Source organism: Octopus bimaculoides, chromosome 20, assembly GCF_046866305.1.
Source record: "Octopus bimaculoides isolate indiv1 chromosome 20, ASM4686630v1, whole genome shotgun sequence".
NCBI classification, from domain to species: domain Eukaryota; kingdom Metazoa; phylum Mollusca; class Cephalopoda; order Octopoda; family Octopodidae; genus Octopus; species Octopus bimaculoides.
This window is the reverse complement of record NC_142947.1, coordinates 44,412,205-44,429,138: the sequence shown is the minus strand read 5'-3', so window position 1 is coordinate 44,429,138 and position 16,934 is coordinate 44,412,205. Positions and strand designations below refer to the sequence as shown.

At 35.0% G+C, this 16,934-nt stretch overlaps 2 protein-coding genes across 3 annotated transcripts in view; one reads left to right on the top strand and one right to left on the bottom strand.

Moving 5' to 3' along the window:
* LOC106878951 (uncharacterized) overlaps window positions 1–9,569 on the top strand; it is a 10,212-nt gene extending 643 nt beyond the window's left edge. Inside the window, exons 1-5 of one of the 2 annotated variants that reach the window (XR_016237681.1) lie at window positions 1–1,821; window positions 3,845–4,559; window positions 4,984–5,283; window positions 6,832–6,960; window positions 9,108–9,569. The exon at window positions 1–1,821 is cut by the window's left edge and continues 641 nt beyond it. Coding sequence is in view for 1 of the 2 variants with exons in the window: in XM_089338475.1 (XP_089194601.1) it covers window positions 1,698–1,821; window positions 3,845–4,168; window positions 4,984–4,997 (462 nt within the window). In the remaining variant the exon portion in view is untranslated. The remainder of the gene's footprint in view (window positions 1,822–3,844; window positions 4,560–4,983; window positions 5,284–6,831; window positions 6,961–9,107) is intronic. The other variant, XM_089338475.1, reaches the window with a different exon arrangement.
* LOC106878954 (uncharacterized) lies at window positions 3,882–16,934 on the bottom strand. Its single transcript, XM_089338470.1, has 5 exons — window positions 15,997–16,934; window positions 14,022–14,342; window positions 12,604–12,903; window positions 10,731–11,051; window positions 3,882–6,020 (listed from the first exon to the last, which is right to left on the bottom strand). Exons 1-5 carry the CDS (start codon window positions 16,118–16,120, stop codon window positions 5,767–5,769), a joined length of 1,320 nt encoding a protein of 439 aa, XP_089194596.1. The 5' UTR covers window positions 16,121–16,934; the 3' UTR covers window positions 3,882–5,766.

Sequence of the window (16,934 nt, the reverse complement as noted above, 5' to 3'; positions counted from 1 at the left end):
ACTTCTTTTTATTGTCTATTGTCTACTTCTTTTTATTGTCTAGAACATAGCATCATTAAAATATTTTCAGATGACCCTAAGCTTCAGAAAGTCATTAAGGGAGCATATGACCGAATGATGCTTCAATCGGACCTATGCGCAGTAACCCAGTGGGCACACACACACAAAAAAGACAATGTGCAGCTGAACGGAGAAAAAAATTGAGCTTATGGAAAAGAGGGCACACTCAAACAATCATATACACTACCGTCAGGAGACCTACTCGAACCATCGGGTAATCTCAGAGACTTGGGTGTAACTGTCGACAGCAACCTTAGCTGGAGTGTGCACATCAACAAAAAATGTTGGTGATGCCCACAGAATGTGCTCATAGATCCTCAGAACTTTTCAACCTAGGAATAATGAAACCATCATCCTTCTCTTCTCCACATTCGCTAGGTCCCACCTCGAATAATGCTGCCCATTGTGGTCCCCCTACAAAAAACATGACATTATGAAGATCGAAGCGCCACAACGATCAATCCTTAAAATAATAAATGGCATGACGGGACTTCATTTTTGGGCTCGACCTAAACAGCTGAAACCCTATTCTCTGCAACGCCGCCGTGAGCGATACATTATCTGCGGCATGTGGAAAGTATTCCACAAATATTAGCCAAATGAAATCGGTATTATTTTTACAATTCACTCAAGACTAGGCCCCCGTGCGATGCGTCACCTACAAAGGTCGAGATCACATCACATAAGAACATTGTGACACAATTTCTTCACTGAAAATGGTCCTGCTCTTTTCAATGTTATCACGAGAGAAACAAAAGTAGAAAAAGACATCACAACTTTCAAACGGTACTTGGACAAATTCCTCCAGGAAATACCGGATAAACCACCTACACCTGGATACGTCTTAGCCAACAACTTGAGTGGTCCATGGTGTCCCGAAATAATTAGCTAAAAGTCTTTTCCAGGTGGTGCTATTGAGTTAGTCATGGCCTGGGCCGACAATGGTCAAAGCTAATCTGTTATCTAAGTTATCATATATATGTATATGTATGTAGATATGTGTACGTGTGTGTATATGTATACGTATGTACACATAAATGTGAATGTGTACATAAGTATATATTATATACATATAAACACGCATACATATCTACATATATTTTTATTCTTTTACTTTTATTTTTTATTCTTTTACACACACACACACACACACACACACACACACACATATATACATACATTCACATACAGATGCACATACAAGCGTAATATGTACATATAAGCGTAATACACACATGCCTATGCACCCATACATGCATGCCTACATACATGCATATACACACCATACGTACGTATGTACCGAGACGAAGAGATAGAATACAATGACGTTTATATATTGAATTAAAGGATGGGCCGAGTTGGTTTCAAATACTTCGAAACAAATAAATGGCATAGGACGTCACGTGATTATCGCATTAAATATCACATTTTTTTGTTAGATGTTGCATATATAACAACTTCTCTTAGATATAACATTCAGACATATATATATATATATATATATATATATATATAACCTATCTGTCAGTTTGGGGTTTATATCAATTAATTGAGATTATTACATAACAAGAAATATAGTTAGACACAAAGAGCTACTGCAAAGTTCTCTATCATTTATAATTAAGTGTGGATTAAATATGATTCCTTGTAGTTATATTACCGTTAATGAGGGGACATGGCATTCTTTCCGTCTGTCTACCAAACTGTTGTTGTTGTTAACGATGATGATGATGATGATGAAGTCGCCTTACACTTCAGCCAGTAAGTAAAAGACAATAACTTTATTTTCTCAACTCACAACTTTCTTTCTCACCCTTCTTACTATCTGTCTGTCTGTCTCTCTGTCAGTTCCTTTGATTCTCTCCCTCAATTTTTCTCTTATTTTCCCTCTTCCTCTCTCATACGGACGCCGTCCTGACATACCCCGTGTCTTTGGGACTTTAATGTTTGTGGAATTGATCCCCTCTTCAGGTGTGACTCGGTTGATTTCTTCCAGAAAGAAAGAAAGAAGAGATGGATCAATCCCGTACGGGGCTGTTATGTTATTTATTTTCTCCCGAAGACAAATTTGATCTTAACAGGGCCTTAGTAAACCGCACAACAAATCTCATATCACACCTCTCAACAAGACAATACATTATACTATGTGGCCATTTTACCTACTAAATATAGACTAAATAAAACCTTGACTGTCGGTAATTTTCCGCAGGTAAGCTAAGATGTTTAAATATACTACATTAAACATCTGTGTGAACTCCTTTATAAAATGAAACTGTGTGTGTGTGTCTGTATGTGTATGACAGCAATATACCATATATAAAAATATATAGAAAAGATATTTTACTTTTGAAATTTATATTCTTCTTCCGCCGAGGTCGCCTTTGCCTTTCGTCCTTTCGGGCTCGATAAATTAAGTACCAGTTGTTGATCTAATCGGGTGGCTGCACCGCTCCAAAAATTTCGAGAGAAAACAAATTGAAAGGTCAATGTATATATTCATTCAGTCCCTATTAAAGAAGTTCTCCATGGTATACAAAATACATACATAGATGCATTCATCTATATGATATATAAAAAAAATTCGAAGAATTTATAAGTACATATATATATATATATATATATATATATATATATATATATATATAAAAATTATAAATATATAAAAATTCATCGACATATAAAAATTTATAAACACATAAAAATTCATAAATATAAATATATAGAAAATATAAGTCCATAAATGTACTTGCGAAGTCCATTCGAATTTGTATGTTTGATGGTCCGATCAAACATTCGATTTTTAATAAATCATTTAACCCACCATTTCTTCTAAAGATTTAACCTTGTGACTCTATTAACGCTGATGAGAGAAATATACAGTATTGCTATGGTTGGAGTTAGCTCGCCCATAGCAACCTATATCGTTTAGAAACGGCCGTAAGACTTTATACATAAATTTTATACATGTTCCAGATTCCTTCTCAATCATTTTACATTCGCTTTATCATCCTCTTCATTGATTCAGATTCGAACATTCGGACTTCGCAAGTACATTGATAGACTTATATTTTTATATATTCATGAATTTTTATATATTTACAAATTTTCGTATATATGTATGTATTTATAAATTCTTATAATTTTTTTTTATATATCATATAGATGAATGCATCTATGTATGCACTTTGTATACCATGGAGAAGTTCATTAATATGCATTGAATGAATATCTACATCGACCTTTGAATTTGTTTTCTCTCCTCCTTAATTATATATACATATATATATATATATATATATATATATATATATATATATATATATATATATATATATATATATATATATATATATATATATATATATATATATATATATATTGGAAGGTTTGGAGGTGATGTACAGAAATTATATAGAAAAAAATTAAGGTACTCAGAAATCTGGATGTTTGTACATTTACAGATTTTTATTAATGTCACATATTAAATAAAGCGCTTTTCACCTAGTCGTGTAGGATTTTCAAATTGTTATATATATATATATATATATATATATATATATATATATATATATATATATATATATATATATATATTATACATACACGCAAGCAGGCATGTGCGCGCGTGGAAGTGTGTGTACATATAACTTCACATACACATATCTACATTCTTCTTCTTCTTCTTCTTCTTCTTCTTCTTCTTCTTCTTCTTCTTCTACATGTTGCCTTTAATTACAATGTACACCTGATTAATTTCTCACCCGCTCATTTTTTTCCCGTATAGCTATTGAAATGGAAATTTTACCTAGAGAAGGTTTCACTTTTGAAGAACACGAGGCAATAAACATAAGCTGTCGATCCAATTTGAGCAATCCAGATTCGTTCGTCCTCATACGAAATGGCACTAAAATCGTGCATATGGAATACGACAAAATATCCAACTATTTTAAAGCCATAAAGGACACCAATAATTTCCAATGTTATGCATATAAACAAGCGAATTTCTTCGAGTTTTCGTGCACGAAAATGAACCTTACGTGCGACGATGCAACATCATACATATGTTCTGTAAATAACACATATGATTCCAGTCCAAAGACTATACCAGGTCAGTTCACTATCAAGGCCATTAATTTTCACTTTTCAACATTACTACTTTTATAAATTAAAACCTCTTAAAATTTTGGGCGCAGAGCCTGTTAGAAGAAACTACTACTACTACTACTACTACTACTACTACTACTACTACTACTACTACTACTACTACTACTACTACTACTACTACCAGCAGCAGCAGCACCACCACCACCAACACACACACACACACACACACACACACACACACACACACACACACACACATGCACTCAAACATACATAGTGTATACATGCGTATGTTTGTGCTATGATATATTCGTCAAGGGTGTGTAAAACCTATTTCAATGCAGTGTATATCAATCTATGTATATTTTCCTACGTCTGTGTATATTTATACATGTGTAAGTATATACCTGTCTATCTGTCTATTCATTTGTATTCTCCCACATGTTTCATCCCTACGAATGTGTCCATGCTGGAACAACAAATATGTATGCATGTATGTATGTATCGATGCATGCATGCATGTATGCATATATGTGCATATGCGTGTATGCATGTGTGTACGTATATATAAATACTTACCTGTTTATGTAGATATTATTGGCATATACAATGGTTTCCTCCCCACTCTAGCATTGTTTTAGCCATAATATGTGACAGTTGAACGTTTGGAAACGACAGCCGTAAATATTTCAGCAGCAACGCAGACATCTTGAATGCTGTTCAATATTTTAGTCTTGTATCAACTCTATAGTTTGTATCAGTACATCCATGCTATAAGCTATTGTGAAATTATTATTCTAACATTTATTTTCTTTTCAGCGAAGTCTTCTTAAAAAAGTTTGGAATATGTTAGCGGTTCCAGTAAATGGGGCAACAATGAAGGGTACTTGTGTCGGGCAATTGCTGTGTTAGCTCCCGGAAGTCAGGTTACTTTTAAATGGGAATTGTTGAATGCTAATTATGAGACAAAGACTACAGAAACAAAAGTAACTGTTCCTGATTCTGGCAAGTGCTATAGTGAAGTATCTTCATTCTTTCCGTGCAATATATCAGAGGTTGTGCGCATCACTTGTTCAGCAATTGGCCAGGTACGATACGAGGAAGGTGACACGGCCATCAGTAAGTAAATATTTTTTGTGTTTTGTTATTCATTGTAATTATTTTTTTCTTTGTCCCTTTATAGGGATCACTGTTTTAGGCCTAGTATTGTGTTTCTTTAACAAAATATTTGTCACTATTCCTTGCACTAAGTCTACTTGCTGGCAGAAAGCATTGTCATATCCCTTGGATATTTTTTATGGTTGAATATTTAAATATTGAAAGCATTTTCTAAAACTTTTTGCCTCAGACCTCATAAATGCACACACACACACACACACACACACACACACACACACACACACACACACGAACGCGCGCACACACACGCACACGTATATATATATATATATATATATATATATATATATATAGGAGAGTATTGTAGTTCGCTTGAATCATTGTGTATTGTTTGTAAAGAATAAAAAGTTTAGGAAGGTATAACAATGCAATATAGAACAAAAAATGGACTGTATACCTGTTGTAACTTGGTAAACTGTAGTCCTATATATATATATATATATATATATATATATATATATATGTACATATATTTTTATGTGTTTCTGCCTTTGCGTCTATGTTTGTCCCCGCCCTCATCGCTTTACAACTGGTGGTGGTGTGTAAAATAGCCTCCGTAAAATAGCGGTTTGGCAAAGGAGCACCGATAGAATAAGCTCCAGATTTTTTCAAACAAATAAGTACAGTGGTCGATTCATTCGGATAAGATTCTTCAACGCATGGCCGCAGTCTAATGACTGAAACATATAAAAGAAAAGAAATATATACAGTAGTACCTCGGTTTTCAAACAACTCTGATCACTAATAAACCGTCTTATGTATATATATATATATATATATATATATATATATATATATACCGGAGTAAGCACATGAAATGTGCAACAAGGTGGAAAAAAGAGTACTCAAATACCAGAGGTAGAGTAATATGCTTTTTTTAAAAAATAAAGTATATATATATATATATATATGTATATATATATATATATACATACAGTAGTCCTTCGCCATATTGCGGTTTATTATTTAAGCTTACGTCGATTCCCCCGTGGTGTTGTATTGCATTTATAATAAAATATAAAAAAATTACAAAAGTAATTAAAAAAATATACAGTACAGTAGTTTCCACTTCGCGGATTTTTACTTATCGCGCGCTGTTTTGGAACGTAACACTGGCGATAGTCGAGGGATTACTGTGTGTATATATATAAAGAGAGAGAGAGAGAGAGGGGGGAGAGAGAGAGAGAGAGAGAGAGAGAGAGAGAGAGAGAGAGAGAGAGAGAGAGAGAGAGAGAGAGAGATTGTTGAACTAGCTATGAACAGTTATAGGCGATCCGCTTGCATCTACCCTATTCGGGGGATTCAAACCTTATCCAACACACACACACACACACACACACACACACACACATACGAAGCCATCCATGTAAGGCGGTATACAAATATGTTGGTACTAACTAAAGATATGAATTTAATATGGCCGTAAATTTTCATTCAAATATTCAGATCAAACACTTTCCTTGACACAAACATTTTTTTATCTTACAGTTGCTAGCGGCGCTCGTTCTGGTATATTGTATTCTAAATGGATTCTAACTGTCAATCTCATTCTTCCGCTTCTGGTTGTTGCAATTTCTCGTTAGCAACATTCCGTTTTGCACAGAGTTGATAACGAAGGTTTGTAAAAATAAATTACTTTCTATTTCGTTTTATTTTTCATTTCCCTTCTTATGTCTCCGCTCCCTAGTTTTCTTAATTGTACGAAAAATAAAATGAAGAAAAAAAAGACTGTGACAGGAGAGGTAACAACAAACAAGGTGTCATGTCTATGTTCTTTGGCAAAAAGGAACGAATAAAGAAATCAATGGAGAAGGAAAAGAAATCGGTAAGAGAGCAAACGTATCTTGATTAGCAGTTTCACATGTTGAATTAAATACATACATACGCCGAACTATTGAGAAATCTGCAGTTACTCTATCCCGATTACGAGTTAAGATTTATAACTTTAATTATTGTGGCCCTGGGATATGTAACATATTGCCTAAATACCAATCTTGAGAAATTAGGCGCCTCAAAACCAAAAAGGAAAAAGCTAATTCGAAGACTACAGACCTAAGCCATCACTGGAACTGTAAAAGCTCTGTGAAAGTTTCCAGAAGTTTATCATTTAAATATATATGAGCATGTCTAGATATGCAGCTATATGCATGAGAATATATACATAAAACAGTGCATGTGCAAATCTGCATACATACATACATACATACACACATACATACATACATAATACATACATACACACACATACATACATACATACATACATACATACATACATGCATGCATGCATACATACATATATACACACAAACAAGAATACCCTGTTGTTGATGTTGAAATTCCAATGAAGGAGCCTTGGATCTAGGTTAGAAACCAGTTCTTTCTCTATTGGTAAGAAATTTCGAAATAAAACTGGACAACGATATAAATGAATACATGCATACATACATGCATGCATGCATACATACATATAGGGTCACCCTATATAATTTAGGACAAACAGTTTGTCCTAAATTACAGATATATTAATAATCCTCTATTTACCTAATATCGAGGTCTTTCTTTTAGTGAAGGCGCGTGGTTCAGTGGTTAGAGCGCTGAGCTTACGATCGTGAGGTTGTGAGTTCGATTCGCGGACCAGGCTGGGTGTTGTGTCCTTGAGTAAGACACTTTATTTCACATTGCTCCAGTTAACTCAGCTGTGGAAATGAGTTGCGACGTCACTGGTGCCGAGCTGTATCGGCCCCTTTGCCTTTCTCTTGGATAACACTGGTGGCGTAGAGAGGGGAGGCCGGTGTGCATGGGCGACTGCTGGTCTTCCACAAACAACCTTGTCCGGACTTGTACCTGTGAGGGTAACTTCCTAGGTGCAATCCCAGGGTCATTCATGACCGAAGGGTGTCATCCCACATACATAGACATATATGTATGTATATATGTTGAATGCTGCAATAAAATCCATCTTAAAAAGGGGAAAACGTCTTGGTTTGGCATCTGTAGTCTACGAGACTTCATCTAAGGGCAAAAAAGATAACGAAATTTCACGATCAACAGCTGCTCGAGAACCAAGAACGACGTGGGTGAGAACAAAGTCATGCTAGAATACATGCAAGTGTTTTCTTGGTCGCACCCGTCCAGTTAAGGCTTGACCATTGTGACCAACACATCGATGTAAGCGTTAGTATTGCACCTTAGGTAAAAATGAAATTGGATTTGCAAGATATAATCTTCACTCCTTACCTCGCTACGACCATCAGAGACAACTGGAATTTCGCGTGCATCTCGGTGAATACAATATTAGGACCCGCACATACCCACCTCCCGTTCATCTGGTTCGCATTTTGCTTTTGTTGGAATTTGTTCTTACTGGAGATGAACCAAAGTACTATTGATAACCTTGAATACTCCAGTTTATTCACCAAACTCTTCGATCAAGTCTCTCAGTTCACACAAACACACAAGAAGCCTATACACATCGTCAGCAACACAAAATACCCTCGTGGGCCTAGTTTTACATTGAGCCTAAATACATATCAATACATCTCTGTATATTTATATATTCTTTGGTGTTACTTCTCTCAAACCCGAGTCTCGTCCTAGTCGAAATGTTGGTTACTTCCCCTGTTGGTGTGTTCTCCTGTGATCTTTCTTTTATCGTTCTGTTTATCCCTCTTAGATTTAGGTTCCACCCACCGACACTACTTAGTTGTCTTATCCCCATTCAAATGATTTCTCATATATTTATTTATTATTTATATTTCCAGATTTATACTTCCGTTTACTGAATTTGGTATCGACAAGCGATTGAAATGAATTTTCACCCGTACAAGATTTTACAAGATGCTTATAAATTTTTAGATATCAAGCTTGTTAATTATAACTCCTGTTAGCCACTAACTGCAGAAATACAATATCAACAATTCCACATTTGGAGTTACAGTATTATATAGAGGCAGTCTGAATATGTTGACATAGTTTCATCAGGTTAAAGTGGACTTTTGTTAAGTTAATAAAAGAGTTAAAAGTAAAATTAGTTAAGAACTACATCAAAAATGTTTTGATTTAAAAGTTAAAAAACATTTTAATACCTCGTTCAGAGATTTAACATTGCTTAAAAGACATTATTGTTACAGGAAATATATTAAGAGACTGTATTATATATATATATATGTATTTTATATGTAAACCAATGTAAAATTATTATAGATAAATGCATTTGAAAATCAGTCTGCTTTTTGAAGTTTTGCTTAAAGAATATGGTCATTGAGATAGATTTCATTAAATCGAAGCTAATAGTTAAGAATTACTCTTTTATCTGTTTCACTCATTTGACAGTGGCCATGCTGGAGCACCGACTTTGAATTACTTAACATATTTTTTTGCAAATCGAATTCATTCCTACATAAAATAGGTCGGTCTAAACAATCAGCACGCACGCACGCACACACACACACACATACACACACACACACACACACACACATACAGAAATCCAAAAGACTGTGTTGACAAGTACTGCCCACATCCTTAGAAAAACCCCATCCATTAAAATTTCTGTGTTGTTTTATATGAAAATATTCGCTACTGTCCCTGACATTCCCCCTCCCCAAACTTTCAATGACACTGCAACGTCCCCTATCCTTCACTCGCCCTAGAATGGTGGGTGTGTCTCGGCAAGTAATTGTAAGGAAACTGCAGGCTAAATCTATAATAATAATAATAATAATAATAATAATAAAAATGATGATGATGATGATGATGATGATGATGATGATGATGATGATAATAATAATAATGTAGTTGTCAAAGATCATGAAAGAAAAAAATGCTTTCTAATTGATGTATCAATACCAGCAGATGACGACGTTTCCCTAAAAGAAATGGAGAAACTTTCAGAATACAAAGACCTGGAAATAGAGGTAACTCGAAAGTGGAATCTAAAAACAGAAGCAATTCCTATCATAGTAGGTGCCTTAGGTATAATAAAAAAAATATTCAGACAAATACATAACAAAAACACCAGGACTTACAAATATATATAACATACAGAAAATTGCACTACTGGGCACTGCACACATCCTACGCAAAACACTTTCAATACAGTAACCATAAGAGCATCACAGCAAACCACAGCACATACCCAAGGCACACAGAGCTGCGCTCGGTAGTGAAGTGAAAGCACGTTATAAAAATAAAACTACTGAACAACAACAACAACAACAACAACAATAATAATAATGATAATAATAATAATAATAATAATAATAATAATAATAATAATAATAATAATAATAATAATAATAAAAGTAATATATTTTGTAACGGTTTGAATTCTGAAAGTAATAATGTGGAATAAGGAAAACCAATGACTTAGATGGTGAACTGACCTTTTAGAGACTTTGGAGAGGAAGTGACTGTGTTTGTCGAACATGTGTATGATGCCACATCATAGCAAGTGAGGTTACTTTTCGAACATTTAACCAAACCAGGTGTTCCAGTTCTTTGTAATGTACAATCGAAACGTCCGGTTTGCATGATTCCAAGTATATCATAAGGTACGTACTTTTGAATCTCTACAACGGTGCTGTTGTTTTTTATGATGTTGAACGTACGGAAATTCATCATATTATATGAACATGTAATAGTCATTGTATTTCTTCCTCCAATTGTGAAACCATCAGCAGGTGTCAGGCTGGTCATTTCAATAACTATAAAGGAATGAAAATGGAAGAGAGATAATTTATTAGAAAATTACATATAAATGGAGAAAAAGAAGAAGAAAGGATTAGTTGGAGATAAAGAGGAAGAAAAGGGAAAAGAAGAATTGGAAAAGAAGAGAATACCGAAAATGATGGGAAAGAAGGAAGAAAAGGGATCTTAATTACAGCAAACAGCAAACAAGAAGAAACAAATTTTATCTGAATTTCAGAGACCAAGAGTTACTGTTCGTGTATACATATCTGGACTAATTTCCTCCTCATCTTGCTCATTATAGTCGCAATGCTTCGGCTGTCGTAAGGCGACGGGCTGGCAGAAAGTTTAACACGCTGGGCGAAATGCTTAGCGGTATTTCGTCCGTCTTTACGTTCTCAGTTCAAATTCCGCCGAGGTCGACTTTGCTTTTCATACTTTCGGAGTCGATAAATTAAGTACCAGTTGCATACTGAGGTCGATCTAATCGAATGGCCACCTCCTACCAAAATTTCGGGCTTGTGCCTCGAATAGAAAAGAAAAGAATGTTCCAGCTGTTGTATCCTCTGGAGATCTCCAGGTACCTCTCCCATTAAATAACATTTCAAGAGACTGGTAACCTACCATTTAGTTAGATCATCCTCGTTCTGTCTTGCACATGAATCAGGGATTTTCTCATTATTAATTAGGGTCTTTATTAATTTTGGTCTTGTTTACAAAGCTTTAACCAGAACTGTTATATAAGCTTGACTAACTCAGGAATTGAACTCATATCCACTAGCTATAATACTACACTTTACTGTTACTGCCTCTTTTCATTATTTCATTGTACTGTGGATAAATGAGGTAGAGGATGTGGTCGTGCTGTTATTGTACTTTTTTCCCTTGATCTTTGTTTTACATGAAAGACTGCCATAAGGCGTTCATCGCTATGCTAAGCCTACTGAGAAGCTTATGTAAACTCTGAATATGTACTGATTATTTTCTGTCGTCTGTACTTCTTGTTTGCTCCCAATTCATTCTCCTTGCTTTGTTCTACACCGATTGATATCTTCCATCTTCCTGCATAAAATGATCAACCATTCCTCATCTTTCGGACTAACAAAGCAGCAGTGCATTCTAATGGCGCTGAGCTTCGCCTTCATATTCACAGAAACAAATGCCAGATTACGAATAGAAACATTAAACCTACGAACCACACGAATATTGTTAATTCTAGGAGGGTGACCTCAAAAAATCGTGACTTGTTTTCGAGATTAGCTAAAAGCTGTAAGTAATTTATATTGTTATTGAAAGAAGTAGTCTGCCGTAATGTTAGGATGGGCCATCATAAATTTATGACATATTTTTCTGTTTGGGTTTGAGGTTAAGACTTTTATAAAAACATTCAATACTTAACCGCTCAACCATAAACATTTAGAAATGCAACAATGTTTTCTGTCAACGAGGAGATAAACTGCAGCGATCTATTTCTAGTAACACAACACCAGGCCTACAACAAATTTCACCATATATGAAGAAAAAAATATAAATAGATTAAGCAGTGCAAGATCAAAAATATTTGCTTACTTGTATACGAGAGATCTAATGTTTGGCCAAATACTGTACATGAAATCTTTTCGAGGCCACCGAACGTATCGTTATGCCGATATTGTGAAGAAGCTACAACATAACACTCTGTAGAATTTGGAACGATGGCCTCTTTGTCTTCATAAATCGGATCTTGACGATTATCGAGTTGTATTTTCCATTGAAATTTAACAGGAGCTGTAGATGGTAATGCAACATTTGCTGTACACTTGAATGTAGATATCTTGTTTCCATCATAGTGAGAGTCAACGCGTGTCATGTTCTTAATAGAAGATTTCACTGAAAAGAAATGTGAGAACAATAATGACATTACAATATATTGCATGGATGCATTGATAGTGATGATACAAACCTAAAATGTTGTTCACCTCTCGTCTCGGGATGTCATGGGTTGACACCAAATGAATACAAAAATTGACACGACAGTGTAGGACAGTTTTTGTATTGGAAAATATATAAACATTACGAAAAACCAGCACACCTTCTTATTGGTATGGACATTATCATGGACCAGTCGTTGAAGGTAAGAATGTCACTATCCTCTGAGATTTTCAAGCCAACACTGACAGAACGATCAAGGCTAATCGACCAGACATAGTCATTAAAGACAAGGAAGAATATACTCGTAGACTTATAGATATAAGTGTTCCCACTGATAAAAATATATATGCCAAGGAATTTGACAAATAAAGTAATTATAAGGACTTGGAGATTGAAATACAAAAGATGCGGCATCTTAAAGTGAGAACTGTTTCCATTATTGTACATGCCCTAGGTATGATAAAAATGGGTTGCCAGAAACATCTAGATAACATCCCAAGTGAGGAATATCCCTGAGAAATCCAAAAGACTGTGCTGACAAGTACTGCCCACATCCTTAGAAAAACCCCATCCATTAAAATTTCTGCGTTGTTTTATATGAAGATATTCGTGATTGTAAGAAACATGCAGGTGTAATCTATATGATAATAATAATAATAATAATAATAATAATAATAATAATAATAATAATAATAATAATGATGATGATGTTGAAGAGGATCCTTAAACAAACCTTATTCAGGGACCTTTTGAGCGTGATGGGCTACTCGACCTGAAGAAAATTCTAACTGAGCCCCACCTGCGAGGTCGTGCGCTGTTTATCTTGATATGAGATCGCCATGTCGCGGACATATGGTTGTGATGGATGTGCCTGGTGTACCCTTATCAGACGTGTAGTCATGATGGGTATAATGGGGTTCGTATATTTTACCCCAGTATCACTTTGATGGCATGCACTGCTCTCTCACTCAATAATAGTAATGATAATAATAATAGTAATAAATTTTGTAACGGTTTGAATTCTGAAAGTAATAATGTGGAATAAGGAAAACCAATGACTTAGATGGTGAACTGACCTTTTAGAGACTTTGGAGAGGAAGTGACTGTGTTTGTCGAACATGTGTATGATGCCACATCATCGCAAGTGAGGTTACTTTTCCAGCAATTAACCAAATCAGATGTTCCAGTTCCTGGGAAAGTACAATCGAAACCTCTTGTTTGCACGATTTGAAAGACCATATTACTTATGCTGTATTGCATCTCTACAACGGTGCTGTTGTTTTTGACTACCTTGAACTTAAGGAAATTTCTCATATTATATGAACATGTAATATTCATTGTATTTCCTCCTCCAATTGTGAAACCATCAGCAGGTGTCAGGCTGGTCATTTCAATAGCTATAAAGGAATGAAAATGGAAGAGAGAGAATTTATTAGAAAATTACATATAAATGGAGAAAAAGAAGAAGAAAGGATTAGCTGGAGATAAAGAAGAAAAGGGAAAAGAAGAATTGGAAAAGAAGAGAATACCGAAAATGATGGGAAAGAAGGAAGAAAAGGGATCTTAATTACAGCAAACAGCAAACAAGAAGAAAGAAATTTTGTCTGAATTTTAGAGACCAAGAGTTACCGTTCTTGTATACACATCTGGACTAATGTCCTCCTCATCTTGCTTCGACTGTCGTATGTGAGACCGACAAATTTATTCTTCCAGGTACACCACACCTGCATCTCACTGAAGATCATACTTTACGTTCCAGCATCGAATATATGTGTGTGCGAGTGTGTGTGGTTTGCCATCTGTGAGTGTCATGCATTATGATCAACGGTGTTGCATAAAATCCGGAGGTTTCCGCACATCACGATTGTTTGGGTTGCTGTGACATTATTGAAAAGGAAGAGACAAAATACATATTGAGACATTCTATATTAGGGTCTATCGTAGTATTGGCCAAATTTTCAAAATAAAATCCCCTAAAACAAACCTAGGAAGTAACAAAGTTTAAACCGTAAAATTTCCAGATTTGGTGTAGAAAAATTTGAACTTTTGGAAAAGTTTATTTGAGGAAATTTTAAATAGTAGAATGGGTGAAAAATTAAAATATTGAAACAGTTTTTGGTTATCATAAATCATGATGTTTGAAACATAAAAATGTAGGGTTAGATTTAGGGCATTCACAGTTCGAAGTTACAACACCGAGTCTTCAATACATTAACAGTCCAGAAATGACCTTTCATCTTATTTTGTAACAGATTATTATAGAATAGAAAAAATATCTTTTAGTTCAGTTTTGCGTTATTACAGAAATATTACTGGCTGTCATCGATTATCAAATGCGTTCGATTTCTCAGATCTTTCGTTTCTTTGTTCACCATGTTACACAATCCGTAATGAAAGAATGGCGATTCTAGTGAACGATGAGAGTTAAAGATGACTTGAAATTGAAACAACTAAAATAAAACAAATATTGTCGTTGTAGATGTTGAAGTAATATCTAAAACATACTACAGACGCTTATCTTCACTTCAATATATACAAAGAGAAACCGTTGGTGAGTTGACAGGAAAGAAAAAAATAAACTTAGTAAAATAAGGAAAATGGAAATATATATAAAGCAAAAGGACAAGGAGTAGAAGTTAAGTGATAGAAATTGAACCCCGCATCTCTCACTTACTGGGTGACAATATAACAATATATTAACCTGAGATGGGAATGACGAATTGGTGGAGTCTTTAGAGGCATTTATTCTGGGAATAGGGGAGATGGAGTTCTGCCCTTTAAATTTAAGTCCTTTTGAGTTTAGATTTATCTTGTGCAGTAGATAAATAATATACCAGTCCCGTACTGGATCGATTAGTCTCTCCTTCCTTTCTGGAAGAAATCAGCCGAGTCACTTTTGGAGAGGGATCGACTCGACTAACATTAAGGACCCCAAAATACAGTGTCCACAATGAGAGAGAGAGAGAGAGAGAGAGAGAGAGAGAGAGAGAGAGAGAGAGAGGAGGATGAGAGGTAAGAGCTGAGAAAATAAATGTATTGTCTTTCACTTACAGTCTTGTGTGTAAGAAAACGTAATCATTATCATCAACATCATCGACATCAACAGTCTGTTAGGCAAACCTGAAGAACGCCAAGACGACCCTCCACCAACAGTAATATAACCACGAGACGTCATGTTTGATCCGAATAAAATATAAATGCTTGAGAACTTTCTATTAATTCTTCGCAACCAATTAGCTTATTCGTGATATAATGAAGTCAATTAATTAACAGATATGTACAAATCCAAAACCGACAGGAATATAAGTGTGAACGTTATGAAGTGAAGTTGTTGTATATGTAACAATTAACACAGACAACTCATAGTTACGTGATAATAGCGATATCCAGGTTTAACTGTTTAGAATCATTTCATTTGAATCCGATAAATGCATATTTAGAATTGTATAAATCTACACACACACACACACATAGAAGGGTTTGATTCGAACAAACGGGCCAGGAGTAAAAATATGAAGAAAAAAAGAATGATTGTAATTGCATATCCTGGTTTGATTCATCAGACAAGGAAATAAAAGGGTCGAGTTTCGCGAGAGAAATTATACGTCGAAAAGAAAGACTAAGAACTAATGAGAGAGGAGGGGATTGAGTGAAAGAGAGAGTGGTTTGGTTTGAGTGAGTGATAGAGATAAACATACACACACACACACACACATATATATATATATATACAGAGAGAGAGAGAGAGAGAGAGAGAGAGAGAGAGAGAGAGAGAGAGAGAGAGAGAGGAGAGGCCGTAATAGGAAGAGCTAGAGGTCGAGTGAAACGGGAATGAGGACGAAAATTACTTAAATTAGAAACAAAATAGAAATTGTTGATGAGTAATATCGAAAGGAAACTGACAGTTTGATTGTGAATAATGAGAGACCGACAAGAGTGAGACAAAGAAAAAGTAGAAGTGATTGAGAGAGAGAGAGAGAGAGAGAGAG